Here is a 22,662-nt window from a genome sequence, read left to right as displayed (position 1 = left end):
ACGGTAGCCAAATTCCCAAATTTCACGAACTAAACACAGCCTAAATTTGTGTCCAACTGAGAGGATAGACAAATTGATTCTTTTGATATTTATTCCCTCCGTCAAACAAAGCGTGTCGTTCTTACTTCCCAAAAGTTAAACATTTCAACTTTGATTAAATATATAGATATATAAATATTAATATTTATGGTGTATTTTCATTAGATGCATTGTTAAATATATTTTTATAATAAATTTATTTGGAGATACAAATGTTGCTAATATTTTTTACAAATTTAATCAAATTTAATTGAGTTTGACCGGCACGAGTTCTATGGTGATTTTTTTTTTTTTTTGACTGAGGGAGTATTAGCCGAGAATCGGAATAACGGCGTGAAAGAGATTAGAAATGTACGGACAGTAATATTTACAGGATTTGAGTCTTTTTATAGCAGATAAGGGAAGGAAGTTTTAGCCAATGATCAGCCTGTTCGGTTGGCTGATTCGTATCGTTGTTGGTTCGTGAAGAAGTACTGCTGGCTGGTTTGTGTCAGAGAAAAATACCGTTTCAGCTGAAAATTTACGATCATTTACGACAAGCCATAGTGAAACGAACAGGCCAGATATATATAGAAAAATTTCACTTATCCTAATAATCATTGATCAAATGGGTCCCACCGTGCCTGGGTTGGTTGCACGATGATCGTACTGTTGGAATAAAAGCAAGTGTAGACTGACCACCAACTCAGTGCCCAGTGGCCACTCTGAGACTCTGAGTCAAGTCTTCGCTTGTACCCGAACCTATATGCATATGGTGGCTGCCAGGTGGGCCCTGGCTGTCGCCAGAACCAAGCAGAGTCACATAAGCAAAGATGTACAAATTACTCAGGCCTCGTTTAGATGCTGAAAAAATTTCAAACCGATGAATAGTACCACTTTCGTCTTATTTGACAAATATTGTCCAATCGTAGACCAACTAGGCTTAAAAGATTCATCTCATGATTTCCAACTAAACTGTGTAATTAGTTATTTTTTTACCTACATTTAATACTCCATGCAAGCAGCTAAAAATTGATGTGATGGAGAGAGAGTGAAAAAACTTTGAATTTTGGTGGCATCAGCAACCAAATTATTCCGGTATTCCCCTCTGCCGTTCTTCCTCCTCTACTAGTACTCTTGCATTGTACCCAGATCCTTTGTTCCTGTGTCTTCTAGGACCTTCTAGTATCTTCCTCCTATGATAGACGCCCCTTGCTTACTGCCTATCCTGAACTCTTTTCCTCTCAGGATGTATCGGTTCAAGTTCATGTGATCAGTGCTTGCTTTTGCTTGTTAATGGTGGTGGCTAACATTTTGACAAGGCACTGAAGGTTCGTCTCTCATCGCCTCTCCATCCTGCTTCCACTTCATTTCTTCTGGTTTCCCGTATTCGAGAAATAATGGCTTGCTACCCATTTCTGCAGCAAGCAAATATGTGATGCTTTTGCGCCAACGTATTGTTCAGGTTCAGACTTCAGACAGAAAGAATTTCTCAAAAGCTGAATCTGTTGTTCTGTTCCACGGGAAGAAACTGGTACTATTCTTGCCTACACTGTTTTCCCATTTTCCCATGTCATCTGGGAGTAGCATGTTACTACCTTTTTTTTGGCAGCTTACAAGATTTCTTTTCCTCCTGATATCGGAATGGCAGATACAGATTGTGCACTGATTCATCCTTCTGTCTTATATCTTATTATTCATATTCTTTCTCCAACAAGTCACTTATTCAACTACTCCAAAAGTATCCACAGATCTCAACAATTTTCAGCAAGCCTTAAGGTATATTAGCAGATCTGACCACGAAGGACTAGCTCAACTTTCATTACATCTTGCAAATTTGTTACTACTTATTGTTCCATAAAAAAAATCCATAGATTCAATATACAAGAAACTGGTACTTATGAGTTATGACTCAACGTTGACTTTTTCAGCAAACCTCAAAGTATTTCAAATAGTTTTAGCAGATCAGACTTCAAAAGGACTAGCTCTCTTTTGCATTACATCTTGCAAACTAGTTACAATTTGTTATTCAGTAAGAGATTTCAATTTGTTATTCAATAAGAGATTTCTTTTATTCATGCAGATTTGATGCGCAAGGAAGGGTATTGGTACTAAAGAGTGAGCTTTGACATCTGCCAAGATATCTAATTCAATCGCATAAGAAGAGATGGCAGAGATTGCTGTTCTTCTTGTCCTGAAAAAGATTGCCATCGCTCTGGCAGGAGAGACCCTAAGTTTTGCTAAACCTTTGCTTGCAAAGAAATCTGAGTTGGTAGCAGCACTCCCAGATGACATGAAACTGATTAGTAATGAGCTTGAGCTTATTCGGGCATTTCTTAAGGAAATTGGACGTAAGGGTTGGAAAAGTGAAGTAATAGAAACATGGATTGGGCAAGTCCGAAGACTGGCTTATGATATGGAAGACAATGTAGATCATTTTATTTATGTAGTTGGTAAACACAATGAGATAGGATCATGGTGGGATTACATGAAGAAAATAGCCAAGAAACCTCAACGGCTGTTTTCGCTAGATGAAATTGCTGGTGAAATCAAGAGAATAAAGCAAGAGCTTAAACAACTCTCTGAAAGTAGAGACCGCTGGACTAAACCCTTAGATGGTGGGACTGATATACCTGCAGGAAGCTATGAAACTGAAAAGGAAATATATCTTCCTGGACATGATTACTCAATCAGTGACGAAGAGCTTGTGGGAATTGATAAACATAAGCAAACCTTGATTAGTTCATTAACATTTGAAGATCCATCACTTCGGATCATTGCTGTCTGGGGTATGGGTGGCATTGGGAAAAGCACTCTTGTCAATAATGTGTACAAAAATGAAGGATCCAACTTTGACTGTCGTGCATGGGTTTCTATCTCTCAGTCATATAAACTAGAAGATATATGGAAGAAAATGCTGACAGATCTCGTCGGGAAAGAATTTGATCCTGGAACAATGGATAGTGCAGAACTAAGAGTGAAATTGATAAATTCTCTAGATAAAAAACGGTACTTGATCATACTGGATGATGTCTGGATGGCTGATGTTCTTTTTAGAATTAAAGAGGTTCTTGTAGATAATGGCCTTGGAAGCAGAGTAATAATCACAACAAGAATTGAGGAGGTAGCTTCAATAGCTGAGGATAGTTGTAAGATCAAAGTAGAACCTCTTGGTGTCCATGATTCCTGGCATGTATTTTGTAGGAAGGCATTTCCGAAAGTTGAAAATCATATCTGCCCTCCAGAGTTACATCAGTGTGGTATAAACATTGTGGAGAAATGTGATGGTTTACCATTAGCCCTTGTGGCAATAGGAAGCATATTGTCGCTGAGACCGAAGAATGTTAATGAGTGGAAGCTATTTTATGATCAACTAATTTGGGAGCTACACAACAATAAGAATCTTAATCACGTGGAGAAAATCATAAATCTAAGCTATAAATACCTACCGGACTATTTGAAGAACTGCTTCCTGTATTGTGCTATGTTTCCAGAAGACTATCTAATACACAGAAAGAGATTGATTAGATTGTGGATAGCTGAAGGATTTATTGAACAAAAAGGGACATGCAGCTTAGAAGACATTGCTGAAAGTTATCTTAGAGAACTTGTACGACGGAGCATGCTTCACGTTGCACAGAGAAACAGCTTTGGTAGGATTAAATGTATTCGAACGCATGATCTTGTGCGTGAACTAGCCATTTTCCAGTCTAAAAGAGAGGGTTTCAGTACAACTTATGATGGAAATAATGAAGCAATGCTAGTGGGATCAGATTCTCGACGAGTGGCTGTGCTCCAATGCAGCAAGGGCATTCCATCAAACATTGATGCATCCAGGCTTCGCACCTTCATAACGTTTGACACCAGCAGGGAATTATCTTCGTGGTATTCTTCTATTTTCTCCAAACCGAAGTACCTTGCGGTATTAGACTTATCAGGCTTGCCTATTGAGACTGTTCCAAGTTCAATTGGGGAGCTATTCAACCTTAGGCTTTTGTGCCTCGATGACACCAAAGTGAAAGAACTCCCTAAATCTATTACAAAACTTCAAAACCTACAAACATTGAGTCTTGAGAATGCAGAGTTAGTGAAGTTGCCAGAAGGGTTTTCAAAACTGAAGAAATTGCGACATCTTTTGGTTTCAAGGTTGCAAGATGTAACTTACAACAGTTTCAAAAGTTGGGAAGCTGTGGAGCCATTTAAGGGCTTGTGGAGTTTGATTGAACTGCAAACTCTGTATGCCATTAAAGCAAGTGATGTATTTGTTGCAAAACTTGGAAATTTATCCCAGCTGAGAAGCCTTATAATTTGTGATGTAAGGAGTAGCTACTGTGCACAATTGTGTGGCTCTTTGTCAAAGATGTGCCAGCTGTCACGATTAACGATAAGAGCATGTGACGAAGATGAACTGCTACAGCTGGATGATTTGACATTTCCAAATCCTCTTCAAATCCTTAGTTTAAACGGACGACTGTCAGAAGGAACTTTCACATCTCCCTTTTTCTTAAATCATGGAAATGTGCTGCTTAGGCTCATGCTATTTTACAGTCACCTTTCAGAAAATCCAGTACCACGCCTCTCTGAATTGTCAAACTTGACTGAGTTAACTCTTATAAATGCATACACCGGCCAAGAATTATACTTCAAAGCAGACTGGTTCCTGAATTTAAAGGAACTTTACTTGAAGAATTTGCCCCGTCTCAATCAAATATGCATACAGAAAGGAGCTTTGGCCAGCCTTGAACGTCTAGCAATGATTGGCCTCCCAGAGCTACGGGAAGTTCCAGTTGGTTTCAGATATCTCAAGTCCCTAAATAGAGTAACTTTTTTGTGTATGCATCCTGATTTTGCAAGCAGCATTCACCCATACATATACGGGACAACGGCATAAGGCAAGTGAAAGCTTCTCAACCTACAGATTTTTTTTCTCGAACATTCTCAACCTACAGATTAATCTTTTTCATGTCTTTTCTAAGGTTTGTAAGCTTTATTATTTGGCGTCAGATGGCTTTTAACACCACTTAATTTTTTAATTTGGATGTTTTCTTGTGTAGAGGTACAAGTGTAAAGTCTCGTTGCAATTAATGAAGATTCCCCTCACTAACAACTCCCTCCAGTCACAAAAATATGTTTCCGATAAGATTTGGTCAAACCTTAAAAGCTACAAACATCGATAACTTTTAAGTCTTTGTTTGGCGACACGTATGATATATGTGCAGATTTGTGACTAATGGTTTATGCAACTGTGTAACTAAAATGTGGCTTTGTTAGCAACTTAGATCCTAGAGGGCTGAACATCTAGGTCTTTGTTAGAGATGCTTATATCTGCCTGCCATAATGACCGGTTTGTGGAGTGGCCACTTAGGATATACTGTGCAACCACAAGACTATGGATCTGGTCTTGAGTCTAGACTAATTACTTGAGTTTCTCTAGTTTGATAGCAGCTTACAAGACGCTAGAGGGGGGCTTTAGGTTTTAAGAATGGTGCTTAACCTGCCTTTAGTTGATATGGTATCATTCGCCTAGATTGAAACATTACAGGTTGCATCTTATTAAACATTTCCTACAAAGTTCTCATAGTGAAACCCAACCACACATCTTGGAAAGTGTGATATGGGAGTAATTAACCCTCACAAATAGGAATCACAACTTGTGGGTAATGTGCATAATACTTGACATGAAAAAGTCATGCCCGTAGGTGCAACGGTGCAAGACAATGTAATAAAGAAAAAAAAAGCTTTTGTATGCATAGTCATCTGAAGTACAATACCCAAGTCAAATTATCATCATAATTCAGTATTATTAACACATAATTGCAGATCGACTCTGAAAAAGGAGAATAATCGCAGATCGACTCTGAAAAATGGTTAGGATATTGCTGGTTGGAAATATGATTGATAAAGTATAAGCAAATTGGTCACTAATCACTAGGGAAAAATCACTGACTCAGTAACATATCAAAGCATTGACATTTTTTTATTACCTTTTGCAGTATGATTTGTTTGTGGGTCTACGGGTATGTTATGGCGGCCACCAATTGGCAAGAATGCATTGGCGAATCGACCATGTTGGGTGTATTGGGCATTACTGTGGTGGGGAAATGCAGCACTAGAACTAGAAACTGTTTGCATTGAATTGAAGGGCATGGCATGTCATCGAGGTATAGGCAAAACCGGGTCTAACTTTGAGCAGAAAGCAGCACAGGCACCAAGAAAGAGGAACCGCAGGCGCCAGGCAACATAAGGCAGGCCCGGTTAAGATGAAATAGCAGAACTCAACGTTGCTGCAATACACTGAGTGTATGTATTTATCTGTATTCTGTAATAATGTTGTTTCGGTAATTATGCGGAACCATTTCGAACTGAGAATGTTTCAGTCTGTATACGAAGCATTTGGCAATAACATTTCAGAGTATGTATGTACTGAGCATTTCATAACATTTTCGAGTATTCCAGGACAACCTGAGCTGACGACATCGAGAACACAATTTAGGCCACTAAAAACGCATGGAAAAAATAATGGAATTGGAATCCGTACCTTTACCAGGCGTGACCAGGCCATTGGCCTCCGTCAGGAGGGGATCCAGCTCCACTCCACAAGTGGCGAGACGATTCCATGACATGGAGCCGAAAAGCTCGATGCCGATGGATCCGAAGGTGCCTACATGACGACAACCAACACGGACCACGCCGTGGACTCGAATCGATCCGCCGCGGGCGCCCACTTAGCCGGGGGCTTGAACAACGGCGGTATCAATTCCGTCGCCCGCGTGTCCACTGGGGCTGCAAGACGCTGTTACCGAACTGAATGAGGAACTCGAGATCGCTAGTAATCGGTGGAATTGGATAGATAACCGGACAACGGCCGCGGCCGCAGCCGCCTCCGCCACCGCCGGCAAGGTGCGCGGTCGGTTCAGTTCAGGTTCGCGTATCAGTAGTAAAAATGGCAATGGGCAATTATCCTCTGGGTATGTGTTACCCATATCCTTACCCATTTAAAAATATTTTACCTGCTAATTTATCCATACCCATATATGGATAAGAGTTTTTTTTTTCCATACTCTTACCCATGCGGGTAATGGGTAACCCGTGGTTATCCTTACCCATGATTCCAAGAATATTTACAAAGAAAAATTACATGTTTTAATATCTAGCTCTCAATTTCAGCCAAAGCGTCACAAATCAATAATAAAATCATCAAACATACGAGCTACATGAACACCTGATCAAATAATCTAATAGATAAATCCACCATTACTAGATAACAAGTGACCAATTTCACATGTTTCTAGCATATTGAATCGGGTTCAATTTACCCATGGGTTAACGGGTACGGGCAATGCAGTCCCATACACTTACCCACTTTACCAGCTCGGTAAGGCGTTTGTCTCATTATCTTACCCATGGGTAAAAAAATAGCCATACCCTGGCCCTAATGAGGTAATTACCCATCGGGTTTTGGGTAAAAATTGTCATCCCTGATCAGTAGTTCGAGTTCTTCTGTCAGCTCCGACGGGACATTCCGCAGGGTCCCTTCTAATTACTTGGCCCACTTTGGCCCATGTACACGAGGATGGGTCTTCCGAGCCCGCTTCCCTTCCCGCTCGCTTCTTCACTCCCCATGTACACGAGGTCCCTTCTAATTATCCATCTAATAATTTATTAAGTAGGATTAATTAGACATCATAGTTGGGAAAAGTAAAATTCGCCCTTATTTTAAGAAAAAATAATTGAGATTTATATACTGCAGGAAAGAGAAATTTATCCAATGTCTCTTGCTGCCGTGTAGAAATGTCGATGCACACATATCCTTTATGGTGTCAATATCCTTTTGGAGGAACCAAGAGAATCGAATATATATTCCTCACTTCAGTCTCTTAGCCTTTAAGAAATACTCCCTCCGTTCCTAAGTCTCCGTCGCCTGAGTATAAGCATCATCATCGATTCCCCTCCTTTTTGCAAGGAGAAGAAATGGTCGGCCCCTCCGGCCGGCCGGCCGGCCGGTTCGCAAGGTACGAACTTCCAAGCGACTACACGCCAGGCCAGCCGCCCGGTCTCAGTTATTCCCTGTGGTGAGGAAAATGAGTGTGATAAGCCAAGTTTCCCGGCGATTACATAAGAATCTGAAGGTTCGTTCGATTCTCTGATCTGAAGAAAGTAGCAGAGACTACTACACTCTGGGAGAAATTATCAAGAGGGTGATTATATTGTTCTGTGCATGGAGAGATGAAGTAGGAGTATATATACACGTACGTACATGGCACAGGCGGTCGGTGCTCGGGGCAGCTCGGCTGGTTTTTGCTCTAAGGGTCAGCTTGGCTCCTCATGATCTACGGGCAAACATGCCCCTATTAGTGGCATGATCAACATGAGAGAGTGGGTGAAAGTGTAAAACGTACAAATATGTTGTGGATAGATGGTAGGGGGGATAGTATTCCGAAGGCAACTACGGGGAAGGGTAATCTTTTCCACCGTTGATTTCTTATATCAAGATGTGTGTGTCATTGTCCCATACTTCCATCTTGGGACTAAAAACTCTATTATACAGTCCCTGAGTTCACTTTGGGTGTGTTTGATTGTCGGATGGATGTCCCTGAGTTCACTTTGGGAGTATATTCTCTGACTGGGGAGACGCAGGTTGGGTGGAACCGTATTTATTTCAGAATGGAAGCAGGTGTTCGGTAAGGTTGCATGAGCGCATGAAAAAAAAAACTAGGATGTTGTTTGGTTATATATTACCTGCATGAGCGGGTGCAACTTGCCTAGCATGTGGGACCACACACCTCATCTTGCACCCCCAAGGGCAAGCTCGAGAAAAGACGAACGATTCGGCCGCCTGAACGGAGCCCTGTATTCGAGCGTATTTTTGTACTGTCTGATTCAGAGAACTACTATAAGAACAATCTGGCATTCAAATTACTTCAAGAATAATCTGGCATTCAATAAGTGGTCTCCGATAGTTTATATGGATCCACAGATGCTGCCTGGGTGGAAACGGGCACCCAAACACGTCCTTTTATTCTTGATGTTGTGCCTCACTTGTACTCAATCCATCCCAAATTGTAAGACGTTTGACTTTTTTGACATCAAGTTTGACCACTCGTCTTATTCAAAAATTTGTGTAAAATATCACTTCTTTCGTCGTGGTTTGGTTTATTAATAAAAATTCTTCAAGAATGGCTTAAATTTGACTATATTTGCATAAATTTTTTGAATAAAACGAGTGGTCAAACTTGGGGCCAAAAAAGTCAAACGTCTTACAATTTGGGATGGAGGGAGTAACTTGTAAGGGTAATGTTGTTTTTGTTCCTTAGGGACATATGCCCCCATCGCATGTCAGGATGTGTGTGCGGTGGGAGAAAGATTTCTGCGTTCCATTTGCAAGGTGTAGTCATTTTTGTGCAGTTTGCATATTTGACCAAACCTACATGTGTCTTTCTTATCACTTGTGTTGATACAAGACCTCTATCTTAAAAAGTTAGAACATGCGAACTTTTCATCCGGGATTTAATTAACAAAAACCTCATGTACAAAATCTGATGTTGCACGACACTGTATTCCATGTATTAAACATGCATTTACATCGTTCATGAATTCTATGGGTTGAGATGAGAAACCCGGCCACAACTTCGGCAGGCCCCTACATGCATTGGATAATTAAAATAAACAATAAAAATAATCGTTGCTTTAAAAATAATGATAATAAGTAAATGCGTCGAGTACACTCATTGACAATTCTCTCCTTAGTTTGCCACTTTGAACCACTTCATAGCTAAGCTCTCCAACAAAACGAATGGAAGAATCGGTGTGATATCCCCAGCAAAGCCGAAGTAATTAGTTTGGATGTCACTGCATAATCGGAGTGAGTTGATGGAGACAATGTGCAAGACAAATAATGCAAGAAACAAGCCAGGCCATGGCCGGATGTTAGTTTGATACGGTGATACCCTGCTTTTATATCATCTATGTATGTCCTATACACAGAATGGAGTATAATACTGTACCCATTGTTGATTTGGTAATTACTAACTTGTGTTGCATAACTGTGGGGATACGACCTCGGATACCCACGACAGACTATGTGGGCTGCGCCCCCAGGGGTGGTCCAGCCCACAAGACGAAGCCTTGCGGAACACGACGCTGCTCGGTGCGCCCCGCAAGACACCAGGAAGATATCCTGAAAATACTACGAAATTTGTTAGGATACGTATGATCTCATGATTCCTGTAATCTGTTATTACTTTCCGGTTATCTCCTAGATCTAACCGACTTGTAACCCTGCCCCCCAGACTATATAAGGCGGACAGGGACCCCCTCCAAACACACGCAACATCATACGAAGCCAATACAATCCAACAGACCACAGGAGTAGGGTATTACGTCGTGCTGACGACCCGAACCTGTCTAACTCTTGTGTTTCTGTTGCCTTCTTGTTCTTGATTACACGCATCTCTGCCTATCAATCTACCTTCGTGGGATACCCCTCGGAGGACTGCCGACGATATTCTGTCGACAGTTGGCACGCCAGGTTGGGGTGTGCATGCTATTTTCATGTCGAACAAGATGGTACGTTTTGCAGGCTCTTCGTCCCTCCCACGGCCCAGTCAGATCTTCATGGTCGGATCGATCTACTGGGTCATCAACGCTGACGGAGACAGAGAGCTCAACGAGCCGGTGCAGATCGATTCTGCGCCGACCACCCCAACACCTGCGACTGCAGATCCGATCTAAAAACCGCCTCCAAGGTCGTCTTCACCAACAATTCGCCGCCCGCCCCCACCCCCGCTACCAGAGAAGGCGGATCAACAATGATGATCTGATCGCATCCATCGATCAAGTCGGCCAGAAGCTCGCCGATTGTCTCTCCATCGCGGAATCAGCTCTGACCACTCTGGTTCAGCGTCGACCACCCTCCGATTTAGATCCATCGGAGGCTGATCAGAAAACTCCAGGGGTTGTGGTCCTACCATTTGGGCTCACCAGCATCGCCGCCACCCATCAAGATGCCCTAAGGGGCAAATTCGTCGACCAAGCAGGAGATATCTATCCCCTCGCCGATCAGATCGCCGACTAGCTCCCGTTGACTGTCAATATGCAGCAGATCGGCCGATGTCCCGAAGCGTCCCTCCAAACCATCCTGGAGGAAAATCCAGACTCTGAGTCCTAGGGCTCTACGGAGACTGTCGCCAGGATCAGAGACCTTTCTACTCGACGAGCTCGATTCATCGATCTACCGTGCCAACATCTAATCGTCGCCCTAGCCAAAGTCGTTTCGCTGACCAGCACCACGATGATGGACAACCTCTCTTGGGGAGAGTTAGGGGTAACCGCATCGACTACCCTCGCCAACACGACCAAGAAGTCAACCAAGACGTCCGACATATCAATGGGCGCCATTTCTCTCGCCATGAAGAAGATGTACGCCGGCGTCAAGAATATGAGCAAGAGTTCAGCAATTCGGACTCAGCCCTCTGGCCACTCAACACTGGCAACGCCACAGATCACGACGGCGATGATCCTGAAGGGCCTCGAGCATTCACAAGGGCACTCCAAACACTCCAGTGGCCCCGTGGTTTCAAAATCACCGGGGTCAAGCCCTATGAGGGACGGATGAACCCCACATAGTGGCTACAAGCTTATGCCACTACTGTGCGTGCCGCCGGAGGAGATACCAGTGTTATGGTGAACTATCTTCCCGTCATGCTCACGCCAACTGCGATAAACTGGTTCACAAGCCTTGCCTCGGACTCCATCGGATCCTAGGAAGAGTTGAAGAAGGTCTTCACCGACAACTACGTGGCTACGTGTACTCGTCCGGCCACCAAGCATGATCTAAATCGCATCTACCAGAAACCGTCCGAGCTCCTCCGTAGCTACATCAGATGTTTTTCTGAGATGAAGAATTCTATTCCCAACATCACAGAAGCAGAGGTCATCACCACCTTCGTCTGAGGACTCCATCACCGCAACCTTCGCTCCAAGTTCAATCGCAAGCTGCCAAAAGGGATTGACGAGATGATCACGACCGCTGATAAGTATGCCGACACCAAAGAGGCTGAAGTACGCTTCAACGAGGATGCGAGCACTCACCGCCCAACTCGCCGCAGCGACGAGCGACCCGACGATAGATGCCACAGTGACCACCACTACAACGACCACAGTCACCATCAGGACAGTGGCCGTGATTGGCCAGAAGGGTCCAAATCTGGTCAATATCGCCACCGCCGACCATACCACATCGTCGTCACCGTTGACGAACCTCACACCAAGTGCAACTACGACGAGCAGTACAAGAAGATCCTCGAAGGTCCATGCCCTCTCCATAAGAACAGCAAGCACAAGATGAAGGACTACCTCGGCTTGGCTAAGGAGTTCTAGGCCAAAAAGCCGGACGACGACAATGACAACGGAGCCAGAGGCCACCGACCACCTAGGGACAACAACAACGCCTTCTAGGATCATGACAAAGTGGTCGCCAGTATCTTCGGGGGCCTCGCTACCACCAAGAGCAGACGAGATCAAAAGCTCACCTCCCGCCGGGTGCTCATCGTCAACATAGAAGACGCCATCGCCAACCCTAGCTATCACCCCTGGTCTGAGGTCCCCATCACCTTCAACAGGGCCGACCAGTGGGCGAACATCCCTTACTCAGGGCGTTTCCCCCTCATTCTTGATGCAACCATCAGGAAAGTGCTTTTCAGGAAAGTACTCATCGACGGCAGAAGTACTCTGAACCTCCTCTTCACCGGAGCCCTAAAGGAGCTAGGCCTTTTGATAGGAGACCTCACACCCTCTGACTCCTCCTTCTGGGGTGTGGTACCTGGCAGGACATCCAAACCGCTTGGAGAGATCACCCTCCTAGTATAGTTCGGCATGGCTAGCAACTACCGTGTTGAGCACATCAATTTCTATGTCGCTGACTTCAACACCGCCTACCATGCCATACTTGGTCGGCTAGCTCTAGCCAAGTTCATGGCCGACCACACTATGCCTATCTAGTGCTAAAGATGCCTTCACCTATAGGAGTTCTGGCCCTATGGGCCAACCTCTCCTTCGTCTACGCTTGCGAGACAGAGAGTCTCATCCTCGATGAAGCCACCGACCTCTCCATCTAGATGGCTAGCATGGTCACCGACGCCAAGACAGTGCCCGCCGACAACCTAGAGATCCTAGCACTGGAGCCTCCACGTGCCTCCACCAAATCCAAGGAAACAAAGGAGGTCAGTCTCGGCCTCGATGACCCCTTCAAGACCATCAAGATTAGGGCTCACCTTGACCCCAAATAGGAAAGCATGCTCATCTCCTTCCTACGTGCCAACGCCGACGAGTTTGCTTGGAAACCTACAGACATGCTGGGGGTACCACGAGAGAAGATCGAGCACTCCTTAAATGTCTCACCGACCACCAAACCGATCAGGTAGAAACTCCAACGATTCATGCCAGATAAGAAGGAGGCTATTAGGGTAGAAATAAAATGGCTCCTAGCTGTCGGATTTATTAAAGAAGTGTATCATCCTGAGTGGTTAGCAAACCCTATTCTTGTTCAAAAAAAGAATAAAGAATGGAGAATGTGCGTTGATTACACTGATCTTAACAAACACTGCCCTAAAGACCCCTTCAGTCTGCCTCAGATAGATGAGGTTGTAGACTCCACCGCCGGCTACCAACTACTCTCCTTCCTCGACTGTTACTCCGGCTATCACCAAATATCCATCAAAGAAGACAACCAGATCAAGACATCGTTCATCATGCCTTTCAGTGCATATTGCTATACCACCATGTCCTTCGAACTCAAGAACACCGAGGCAACCTACCAAAGGGCCATCCAGATGTGCCTTGACCAACAGATAGGCCACAACGTCGAAGCATACATTGATGATGTGGTCGTCAAATCTAAAACCGTCGACAATCTCATCACCGACCTCGAAGAAACGTTCACCAACTTGAAAAGATACAGATGGAAGTTGAACCCTTCAAAGTGCATCTTTGGAGTTCCATCCGGCATACTCCTGGGCTACATCATCAGCGCCCATGGCATCGAACCCAACCCCGACAAGGTCTCCGCCATCACCAACATGAAATGGCCAACCTACGTAAAGGGCATATAGAAGCTTACAGGCTGCATGGTTGCTCTCAGCCATTTTATATCATGCCTCGGTGAAAAGGGACTACCTCTCTTCAAACTCCTCAAGGCCTCCGAGTGCTTATCCTGGTCGGAGGAGGCAGATACAGCTTTCGAGTAGCTCAAGTTGTTTCTAACGAAGCCTCCGATCATGATGGCACCTCGACTAGACGAAACCCTATTGATCTACATCGCTGCCACTTCTTGCGTCGTTAGCACAGCTATCGTCGTCGAGCGCGAGGAAGCCAGACACGCCTATAAGGTGCAATGTTCGGTCTACTTCATCAGCGAGGTTCTTAATGAGTCCAAAACTCGTTACCCTCAGGTTCAGAAGTTGTTGTACGCTAATCTGATCATGTCGCGCAAGCTCCGCCATTACTTCGAGTACTACAAGATCACCGTGGTCACCGAGTTCCCTCTGGGGGACATCCTCTGCAACAAAGAAGCTAATGGCCGCATCATCAAGTGGGATATCGAGCTCAGCACTTACTCCATTGAATTCAGAAGTAGGCCTATCATTAAGTCACAGGCGCTGGCTGACTTTGTCGCTGAGTGGACTGAGATCCAAGAGTCCATCCTCGCTACTTGCCCCGAGCACTAGGTGATGTACTTCGATGGTGCCCTCAACATCAACGGTGCTGGTGCTGACATTTTATTCATTACGCCGACCAAGGACAAGCTCCGATACATTCTCTGAATTCATTTTCTAGACTCCAACAACACCACCAAATATGAAGCATGTCTCCATGGACTACGTATAGCTGTTGAGCTTGGTGTGCAAATGTCTCATGGTATACGGAGACTCCGCGCTAGTCATCAACCAGCTCAACAAAGACTGGTCCTGTTCTAGTGAGAAGATGGACGCATATTGCGCTGAAATCAGGAAACTCGAGGGTAAGTTCTACGATATCGAGTACCACCACGTGGTATGAGATCAAAATTAGCTCGCCGACCACCTATCTAAGATAGGATCTTCTCGCGCCGTGATTCTGCCTGGGGTTTTCGTTCAAGATCTCTTTATGTCATCCATTAAGGAAGAGAAGGAAGTTCAAGAACCCCCCCCCCCCCCCCCCCCCCCGTTGAGCAGCTGGTACTTGCAGTACCTTCGCCGACCGCCGATTGGAGAGAACAGTTCATCAAGTACCTCACCAGCACCGATGTACCCGCCAACAAGACCGAAACTGAATGCCTAATCCATCATAGCAAGCATTACATGCTGGTAGATGGAAACTTGATGAGGCAAAGTGTCAAGGAGAGGATACTGCAGAAATGCATCACCCAAGAAGAGGGAGTGAAACTACTACTTGAAATTCACTCTAGATCCTGTGGCAATCACGTGGCCTCGAGAAACCTGGTCGGCAAAGCTTTCTGAGCTGGTTTTTATTGGCCCACGGCCATCGCCGACACAGAAGACCTCGTTCGACGTTGTGAAGGATGTCAATTTTTCGCCAAGTAGACACACATGCCGGCACAGGAATTGCAGACCATCCCAGCTTCTTAGCCTTTCGCATGCTAGGGACTGGACATGATCGGGCCATTCAAGCCAGCGCCAGGTGGTTTCCGGTACGTGTACGTCGCCATTGACAAGTTCTCCAAGTGGATCGAATACAAACCGCTTGTTTCGGCTACTGCAAAGAAGGCAATCGAGCTCTTCGAAGATATCATCCACAGATTCGGTCTCCCAAATAGCATTATCACCAACCTCGGAACTACATTCACTAGTCATCATTTTTGGGACTTCTGCAAAGATTGATGCATCACCATCAAATATGTCTCCGTTGCCCATCCTAGAGCCAACGACCAGGTTGAACGGGCAAATGGCATGATCCTTGATGCCCTCAAGAAGAGGTTATATCAGAAAGAGGAAAAGCATCCGGGTAGATGGCTCAAAGAGCTCCCAGCTGTGGTCTGGGGACTGCGCACTCAAGCTAGTCACAGCACCGGTGTGTCTCCATACTTTTTGGTCTATGGTTCAGAAGCCATACTTCTAGCGGACATTGCCTTTCGAGCACCTAGGGTGGAACAATATAATGAAGAGCAAGCCACAACTGTTCAGACAGAGGATGTCGATACGGCTAAAGAAGAATGCCTATTCACTTGCATCCGCATAGCCAAATACCTAGAAGGCTTGCAAAGATACTACAATCACAACATCAAAGGTCATTCATTTACTGTCGACAACCTCGTTCTCCATAGAAAACAGAAAACCGAAGGGATGCACAAGCTCTCCTCCCACTCCATAATGAATGAAGTTACCCGACCAGGGTCTTACCGGCTATGCAACCTGGACAGAATCGATATCTCCAATTCGTGGCACATCGATCACCTTATATGTTTCTATCCTTGAAACGCTCCAGATATGTACTCTCTACTCCATAATGAATGAAGTTTTTGTCGCCATAATTTGTCTCCATTATTTCTCCACTACGGTTTAATCTCCATTTGCGGTCGCTAGCTCTAAGCTACTCCTTAAACAAACTCTGACAAATATACGTGACCTCTATAAAAGCTCCGCCACGTTTCTCCATACTAAAATATCTCCAAGATATTTGACCAACTATCGAGCAGCACACGTTCTGCTCTGTGTTCTTTGGAGAAAACCCAGTCTTCGATCTCTCCCTACACATGCTACGGGCTCTACACTCTGTGTTGTGGGTGGTCAGCTGTGGTTCCTCGGTCATGTCTATTCCTCCTACACGTGCATGGGTTCTGCGCTCGACGTTATGGAATACGGGCTAGCCAAGGCCAAGAGCTCAGTAACGAACTAACTGCTCGGACTCAACTTATACCACGTATAATTGCGTTAGGGTTAGCACTACATCGATTTTTCACCAAAAGTGTTGGCAAACTACATAAACATGCACATGTCACTTTACAACATTTATACACATACATAAATGTTTGTCTATGCCCTCGTGCATTTAACTATTTTCTCTAGCTGCTACGTACAGGTTAATCTCCGAGCAGGTCATTATGTTTGGCCCTCTCCGTCTGCCTCGCCGAGCAGATCGACATCACCGACCAGTTTCTTCGCCGCGTCCTCCACCTCATCTTCTAGTTGCCACTGCTTCATCGCACCCGTCCCTCTGGCAAATCTGGCCCCTATCGCTTGAAGATCGATGGCAGGGTAATGAGACCAGACTACCGCCAGAGCATGGGTCACGGTGGTGCCGACATAGAATTTTATCCCGTGCTGAGGACACACGCAGCAAGCCAGAAGGGTCTGCTCGATGGAGCAGATCCGCCTAGCTTCAGCGTAGGGGTGGTCGATCTTGCGCAATCCTCCCGTGGCGTGCTAGTTAATTTGACCATACAATTGACAAGGAGAGAAAGTTCATCAGTAATTAAAAGCAAAACTAGCTGGTGTTACCAGACAGTCCCGAATGTACGGCTGTGAGAGCCGATATGAAAGGAAATCGGCTAAATAGCCGATTCTAGTATATTCATGAGAATAAGTTGGTTAGAGCTCATGGGGTCGTGTGAAGAGAATCGGTTATCATTCAAGATAAACATCATTTAAATGAATATTAATCAATGGCAATAAGATATCAATGATGATCGGTTCATGCTGAGCCAATGATTACGAGTAACCGAACTCCTTTTTATATAAAGAAATAATTCAACATCACTTAATCATTTAATAAAGATAAATCTAATGAACATGTTAGATCTCATCTATCGCCATGACCAGTGGGGCATGAGGCAGAATCATGCAGGCCGTAGAAACAACAATAGACTCAATTACCCTAACTCATTACTAATATCAGTGGGGCATGAGGCAGAATCATGCAGGCCGTAATACAATAACAAGATCATGGGGCTAACACATCTTTCAACTTATCTCTACTTCAACGATCTCGTGATGTGAACTGTTCGTGAAAGCATTCGATATCGGCTAAACAGCCAATTCAGGCATAGCGCACAGTTAAGGTCATGTCTTCTAAGGAATGGGTCTATCAATCAATGATCCCCACTCCACGGTGCCAATAGTGGGGTGAGAGGCAGAATCCCATAGGCCATGATGACGGGCCATGAAACGGTTCTCGCTAACCGATAGATCTACTCAAGATCAAACATGCCTTAACCGCACGCTGTGCACGATTAAGATTGACGCAAAACAATCGATAAAAACATAACTCATCGCTTAAGATGTAGATTAGATCAGTTCTAGATTAGCAAACGATGAGTTAAACAAGATATAAGGCCGATCCAGATCAATCTCAATCGGGCAGAATAATATTGCTGTAATTAGATAAACAATGAAAGCAATAAGCAATATCGGTAACTTAATGAATCTACCAAAGACTGCCACTCTAAGATAGAGACGATAACTTGACCTTGATCCAATTCAAGCAGTGGGGTGTGAGGCAGAATCACACAGGCCATACTTGAATTAGGCAAGAGTCGATAACTAGCTTATACCAGAGCCACAGTGGGGGTCGACCGGATCGATGCAGCCATACGAACAGAGGTGTAAACCATGACGGTACTTACAACAAGCAGTGGAGGTCGACTGGATCGATGCAGCCGTACTTGCCAAAGAACTCACCAAGATCTACTCTACTCCTACTCCTAAGGGGTGGCCAAAGCCAAAAAAAGTAATTGACTTGTATTTGATTGATTTATTTATTTTTATAATAGCCGGGGTTTGGTATTTATACCCGAAACCTAAACATGAATCCAACTCGAGCATGATTTGTTACAACCTTTGGCATAAAATGAAAACATTCCTAATTTAAGATAACTTGGACTCTAATCTTTCCATTTTTGTAGAGTCCAACACGTTTTTGTCCTGGCGTCGAGCGTAGCCTCTGTCGTTATCTGCTGGCGCTGTCCAAAGAAAGCCAATTCCTAGATTTTTCATCTGAATCAACTGTTTCTGATCCACCCACAACTGATCCCTTGATGATACGATCCTGGGAGCTTCTGGGTCCCTATGACTCTCCTTCCAAATTTTGGTGTAAACACATGCCCCCCAATTTTGGGACAAAAGAAATTTTCTTCCAAAATTACCATGTCCGTGCTCCCAATAGGCCCATAGCCACATGCAAGGAATCTTGACCTAGGGTCTACTATTCATCGCCGTCCATATCAACTCATGAGCCCATGCTTCAAAACTTTTTTAGAGCATTATTGCTTCACGGGCATTTTGGATTCATCCTTCCAAGCCGGCTATAAAAATGGCTATCCGACCTTGGTGAGAGCAAACTCAACGATTTAGCCATGTTCTACTTCTATCTGCCTCCTCGAGTGTTTCTGATCCTGCTGGATCCTTCGTGGTTTGTCCTTTTGCTATGTAGATTTTGAGTGAATAGGAGAATTCTTGTGAATAGGGCGATTGTGTCGCTCATTCTAGCGTCCTATTGAGCAAGAGGATCAGCTATTGCAGTTAGGAGAATTCTTGTGATATCACCTGAGTCTTCTCTCCATGCTCGCAAAGCTATCCTAGTGTTTGCAAGGGCTAAAATGTGTGGACACCTTCTCCTTGTTTACTCCACTGAATGCCCACTGGAAAAGCCACAGGCTTCTTCCCCATAGTTTTCCGATTTATCGAAAAATCGGTTGAATTTATGTTTAGGTGGGCGATTTCCTCTCTCCTTGGGCATAATGTTAGCAATGGGCCAACGTCAACTCACCTCATGACGGACTTTGGCCTTTTTGGGGCCCAGACTCTCTTCAATCCAAAATAAACTGGATAGGCTGATCTCTGGTAAAATCTCCAAATCTTTTTTAGATCTTTTGTAATTTGAGGAAGCAGTAAGTCTAAATCTGTTATTTCTTCATTATCCGTCTCCTAAACTTCCAAAGTGCTGTTCCGCTTTCGTTTCTGATTCTAGCCTCACACCCCTGGCGAAATCTATCTTCTCACCTTCCTGGGCTATATAAACGGGCCTCAGTAGTTGATCTAAGGATAACTCACTTTGCCTCAAACCTTCTGCACCCTTAGCATAGTTCCTGCTTTTCCATAGGTCAGAGATCATGGAGAACAGCAAGAGGTTTCATGAGAAGGTCTTCATCGGGTCTACATCATCGCGTCAGTGCCTTCATCGTCAGGAAGGTATATCCTATGATGCCTCCGCTACCTCGAGGAATAGGGCCAACTCCATTTGGCCTTCAGGGCCTTCCTCGTCGACGGCTTGCCACCAGCCCCCTTGCCATCAGATGAGGCAGATTGATAATGATGATCTGCTTGCCTCCATTGATCGACATGGGTAGAGTCTCGCTGAGTGTTTATCCCTCGTAGAGTCAGCCCTAGCCATGGTTTGATGCCGATCACCTCCTGTGGTTGATTCGGTGGAGGATAGGTTGGCCAAGGTTGAGGCTAGAATTGCGGGTGAGATACTTGTCATAACCTCTGCTTCTTTTCAATTTTGTCTCTGAGACTCTGATCACCTCCCCTTTGAATCTTTTAGATCTATCTACCCAACTGGAGAGCCTTCGATCAGCTACGGATCATGCGGCGGGATTTGTCAATGCCAGGGGCGCCGTTCTGGTGGTTCATTTGCATGACATCCCAAATCGTGTCAGGGAGGTTGCTCTCCATGGCATTCGTCATGGCGCTGCCACGGCGTTGGCTGCCGCCCAAGCCCATTTGGGCCAAAATCTTTAGCTTCTTCCCGATGGTTTTCCAGACACAGCATACCCTAGGGAGCAGGAGCGCTTGGTTGAGGATTTCATGAGTGCCGCCCATTCTATAGCTTTTAATACCTTGGCCGATGACATAGTAGGCAAGGTTTTCCTCGGCCCGTAGTTTATAATAGGCGATATTTAGTAGATAATTTTCCTGTCTTGGCACCATGCGCATTACTTTTGTTTATGCTTGCTTTTCCCCCACGGATGATACACATTGTACCGGCTTTTACTCTTCTGAGTCTATTTTTGCACCAGCAGCGATACCTTTCTAGTATCAGCCATTAGAGTTGTCAGTCGAGCGAATTGGTCATTGAGTATTAATCCAAACGTTAGGGTAATATTCCTTCAAATATTCCCTATTGATCTGCTGAATCCTTCTCCTCCTCCCAGCGTCTCCAAAATGTACCAGGCGCGCAATGCCTGAGTCGATAAGGTTTTCCCTGATTAGGCGACCATACCGGTTGTCTCGCTTTTTGGTCGTCATAAGTGTGTCTTTGAGAGCATTTCTAGATCAGCTGGAGAAGTCAATAGCATGCGGGAGCTGATGTCATTTGACTAGAAATACCGAGAGCGACCCATGGTGCCCCAGACTCGAGATCTGCATGTCATCGCGGATCTTGTGTAGAACCAATCATATTCTATGTTGTTTACTCATGCTTCCTTCTTTGGCTAAAGAGCCGATTTGATATAGCCGATCTAGGCCCTTGGTTTAACCAAGTCTAAAAACACGTCTTTTATTAAGAGAACCCTTCGATTTTCTGCCTTTCAGTTGCTCGTGTTGTATTTCCATTGACATTAGTGAAGTGGCGCTTTGCCTTCCATTAATTGTTGTTGCCTTTTACATGTCCCGAGGTGCCTGTCCCTTTGCTTCAGGTCTTCAAATACCGGTTGGTGGTTTTGGCCTCAAATACATCCTTACTCGCAACTATTTCTCCGCTCTTCTCCGCCTGTCGAAACCCTATAGCGGTTCTCTTTCTCCCTCTCATAGATCCAATCGTTCTTCCATGGCTAGTGAAGATAACCGAGGTAAGCGCGTGGCGGAGGAAATCCCAAAGGAGAGTATGCTAATGAACCAGCATCTCCGACGCATGAGGTGAGATCAACATTTCTTGTTCATGATGATGAATAGTTCTGACTCGCCTACAGGTTTGTTATGAATGACAGCCTTTGTCCTCTCTCAAGGGCCGGTGGGCCATCTGACGCCGCATCTTCCATCCCGGCTTCATCGTTGGATTCCTCCGACTCCTATAATAGAGACGATGCCCGACGTTACCTTCATGAGTGGAAGATGGCTCAGAATCGTTATTTTGAGGTGACTTGGGAGAATGGCTAATTGGAGATTCACCTTGGGGTTTCTTAGGCCGCCCTTCATGCGGCTGAGGAGGAGGCCAGTGCCATCCGAGTGCGACTGGCCGAATCATATGCCATGGTGGCGGGTAAGATGAATTCCATGAAGGCCTCTTACTCTGATTTTTTTATTACTCTTATTTTGATATTTTTATTGTTTTGTGATTATCAGCCCTGACAGCCAGTTGGAATCTCTCCAACTGGCGGCGAACGTAGTTGTGGATGCTATCAATGCTTGGGGTTCCCCCATCGACATTTGTCTCCAAGATATCCTGGCCCGTATCCAAGAGGTTGCCTTCATGGCGTTCGCCATGGCGCATCAGTGGCTCTAACTGCAGCGTAAGTCCAGACCGGGCACGATCTTCATACTATGGAGGTTGGTTTCCCAATTGGTGATGGCCCTGAGGAGCATGAAGACCTGCTCAAAGAATTCATCATGGCAGCAGAGGCCATAATTGACATCACATCCGCGCGGGATGTGGTGAACAAGGTCTTTGATTAGCTTGTGCTTAGGGTAACCCTGAAAAAGAAAGACTCTTATT

General features: G+C 44.8%; 1 protein-coding gene across 6 annotated transcripts; it reads left to right on the top strand.

Moving 5' to 3' along the window:
• The first annotated feature begins 1,102 nt into the window (after nucleotides 1-1,102).
• LOC136476660 (disease resistance protein RPM1-like) lies at nucleotides 1,103-6,421 on the top strand. 6 transcript variants are annotated; one of them, XM_066474587.1, is made up of 5 exons: nucleotides 1,103-1,349; nucleotides 1,484-1,552; nucleotides 1,737-1,797; nucleotides 2,102-4,910; nucleotides 6,012-6,421. In XM_066474587.1, exon 4 carries the CDS (start codon nucleotides 2,186-2,188, stop codon nucleotides 4,907-4,909), a length of 2,724 nt encoding a protein of 907 aa, XP_066330684.1. In that variant the 5' UTR covers nucleotides 1,103-1,349; nucleotides 1,484-1,552; nucleotides 1,737-1,797; nucleotides 2,102-2,185; the 3' UTR covers nucleotide 4,910; nucleotides 6,012-6,421. The 6 variants fall into 6 exon arrangements, with proteins under 6 accessions (XP_066330684.1, XP_066330681.1, XP_066330683.1 ...); XM_066474584.1 differs by having other exon boundaries at nucleotides 1,670-1,797; XM_066474586.1 differs by having other exon boundaries at nucleotides 1,631-1,797.
• Nucleotides 6,422-22,662: the final 16,241 nt, after the last annotated feature.

This window comes from Miscanthus floridulus, chromosome 8 (genome assembly GCF_019320115.1).
Source record: "Miscanthus floridulus cultivar M001 chromosome 8, ASM1932011v1, whole genome shotgun sequence".
NCBI classification, from domain to species: Eukaryota; Viridiplantae; Streptophyta; class Magnoliopsida; order Poales; family Poaceae; genus Miscanthus; species Miscanthus floridulus.
This window is presented reverse-complemented; position numbering and strand designations above follow the sequence as displayed.

Bases quoted from the DNA above. Each gene is read 5' to 3' on its own strand.
- LOC136476660 (XM_066474587.1), top strand. From the start codon at position 2,186: ATGGCAGAGATTGCTGTTCTTCTTGTCCTGAAAAAGATTGCCATCGCT.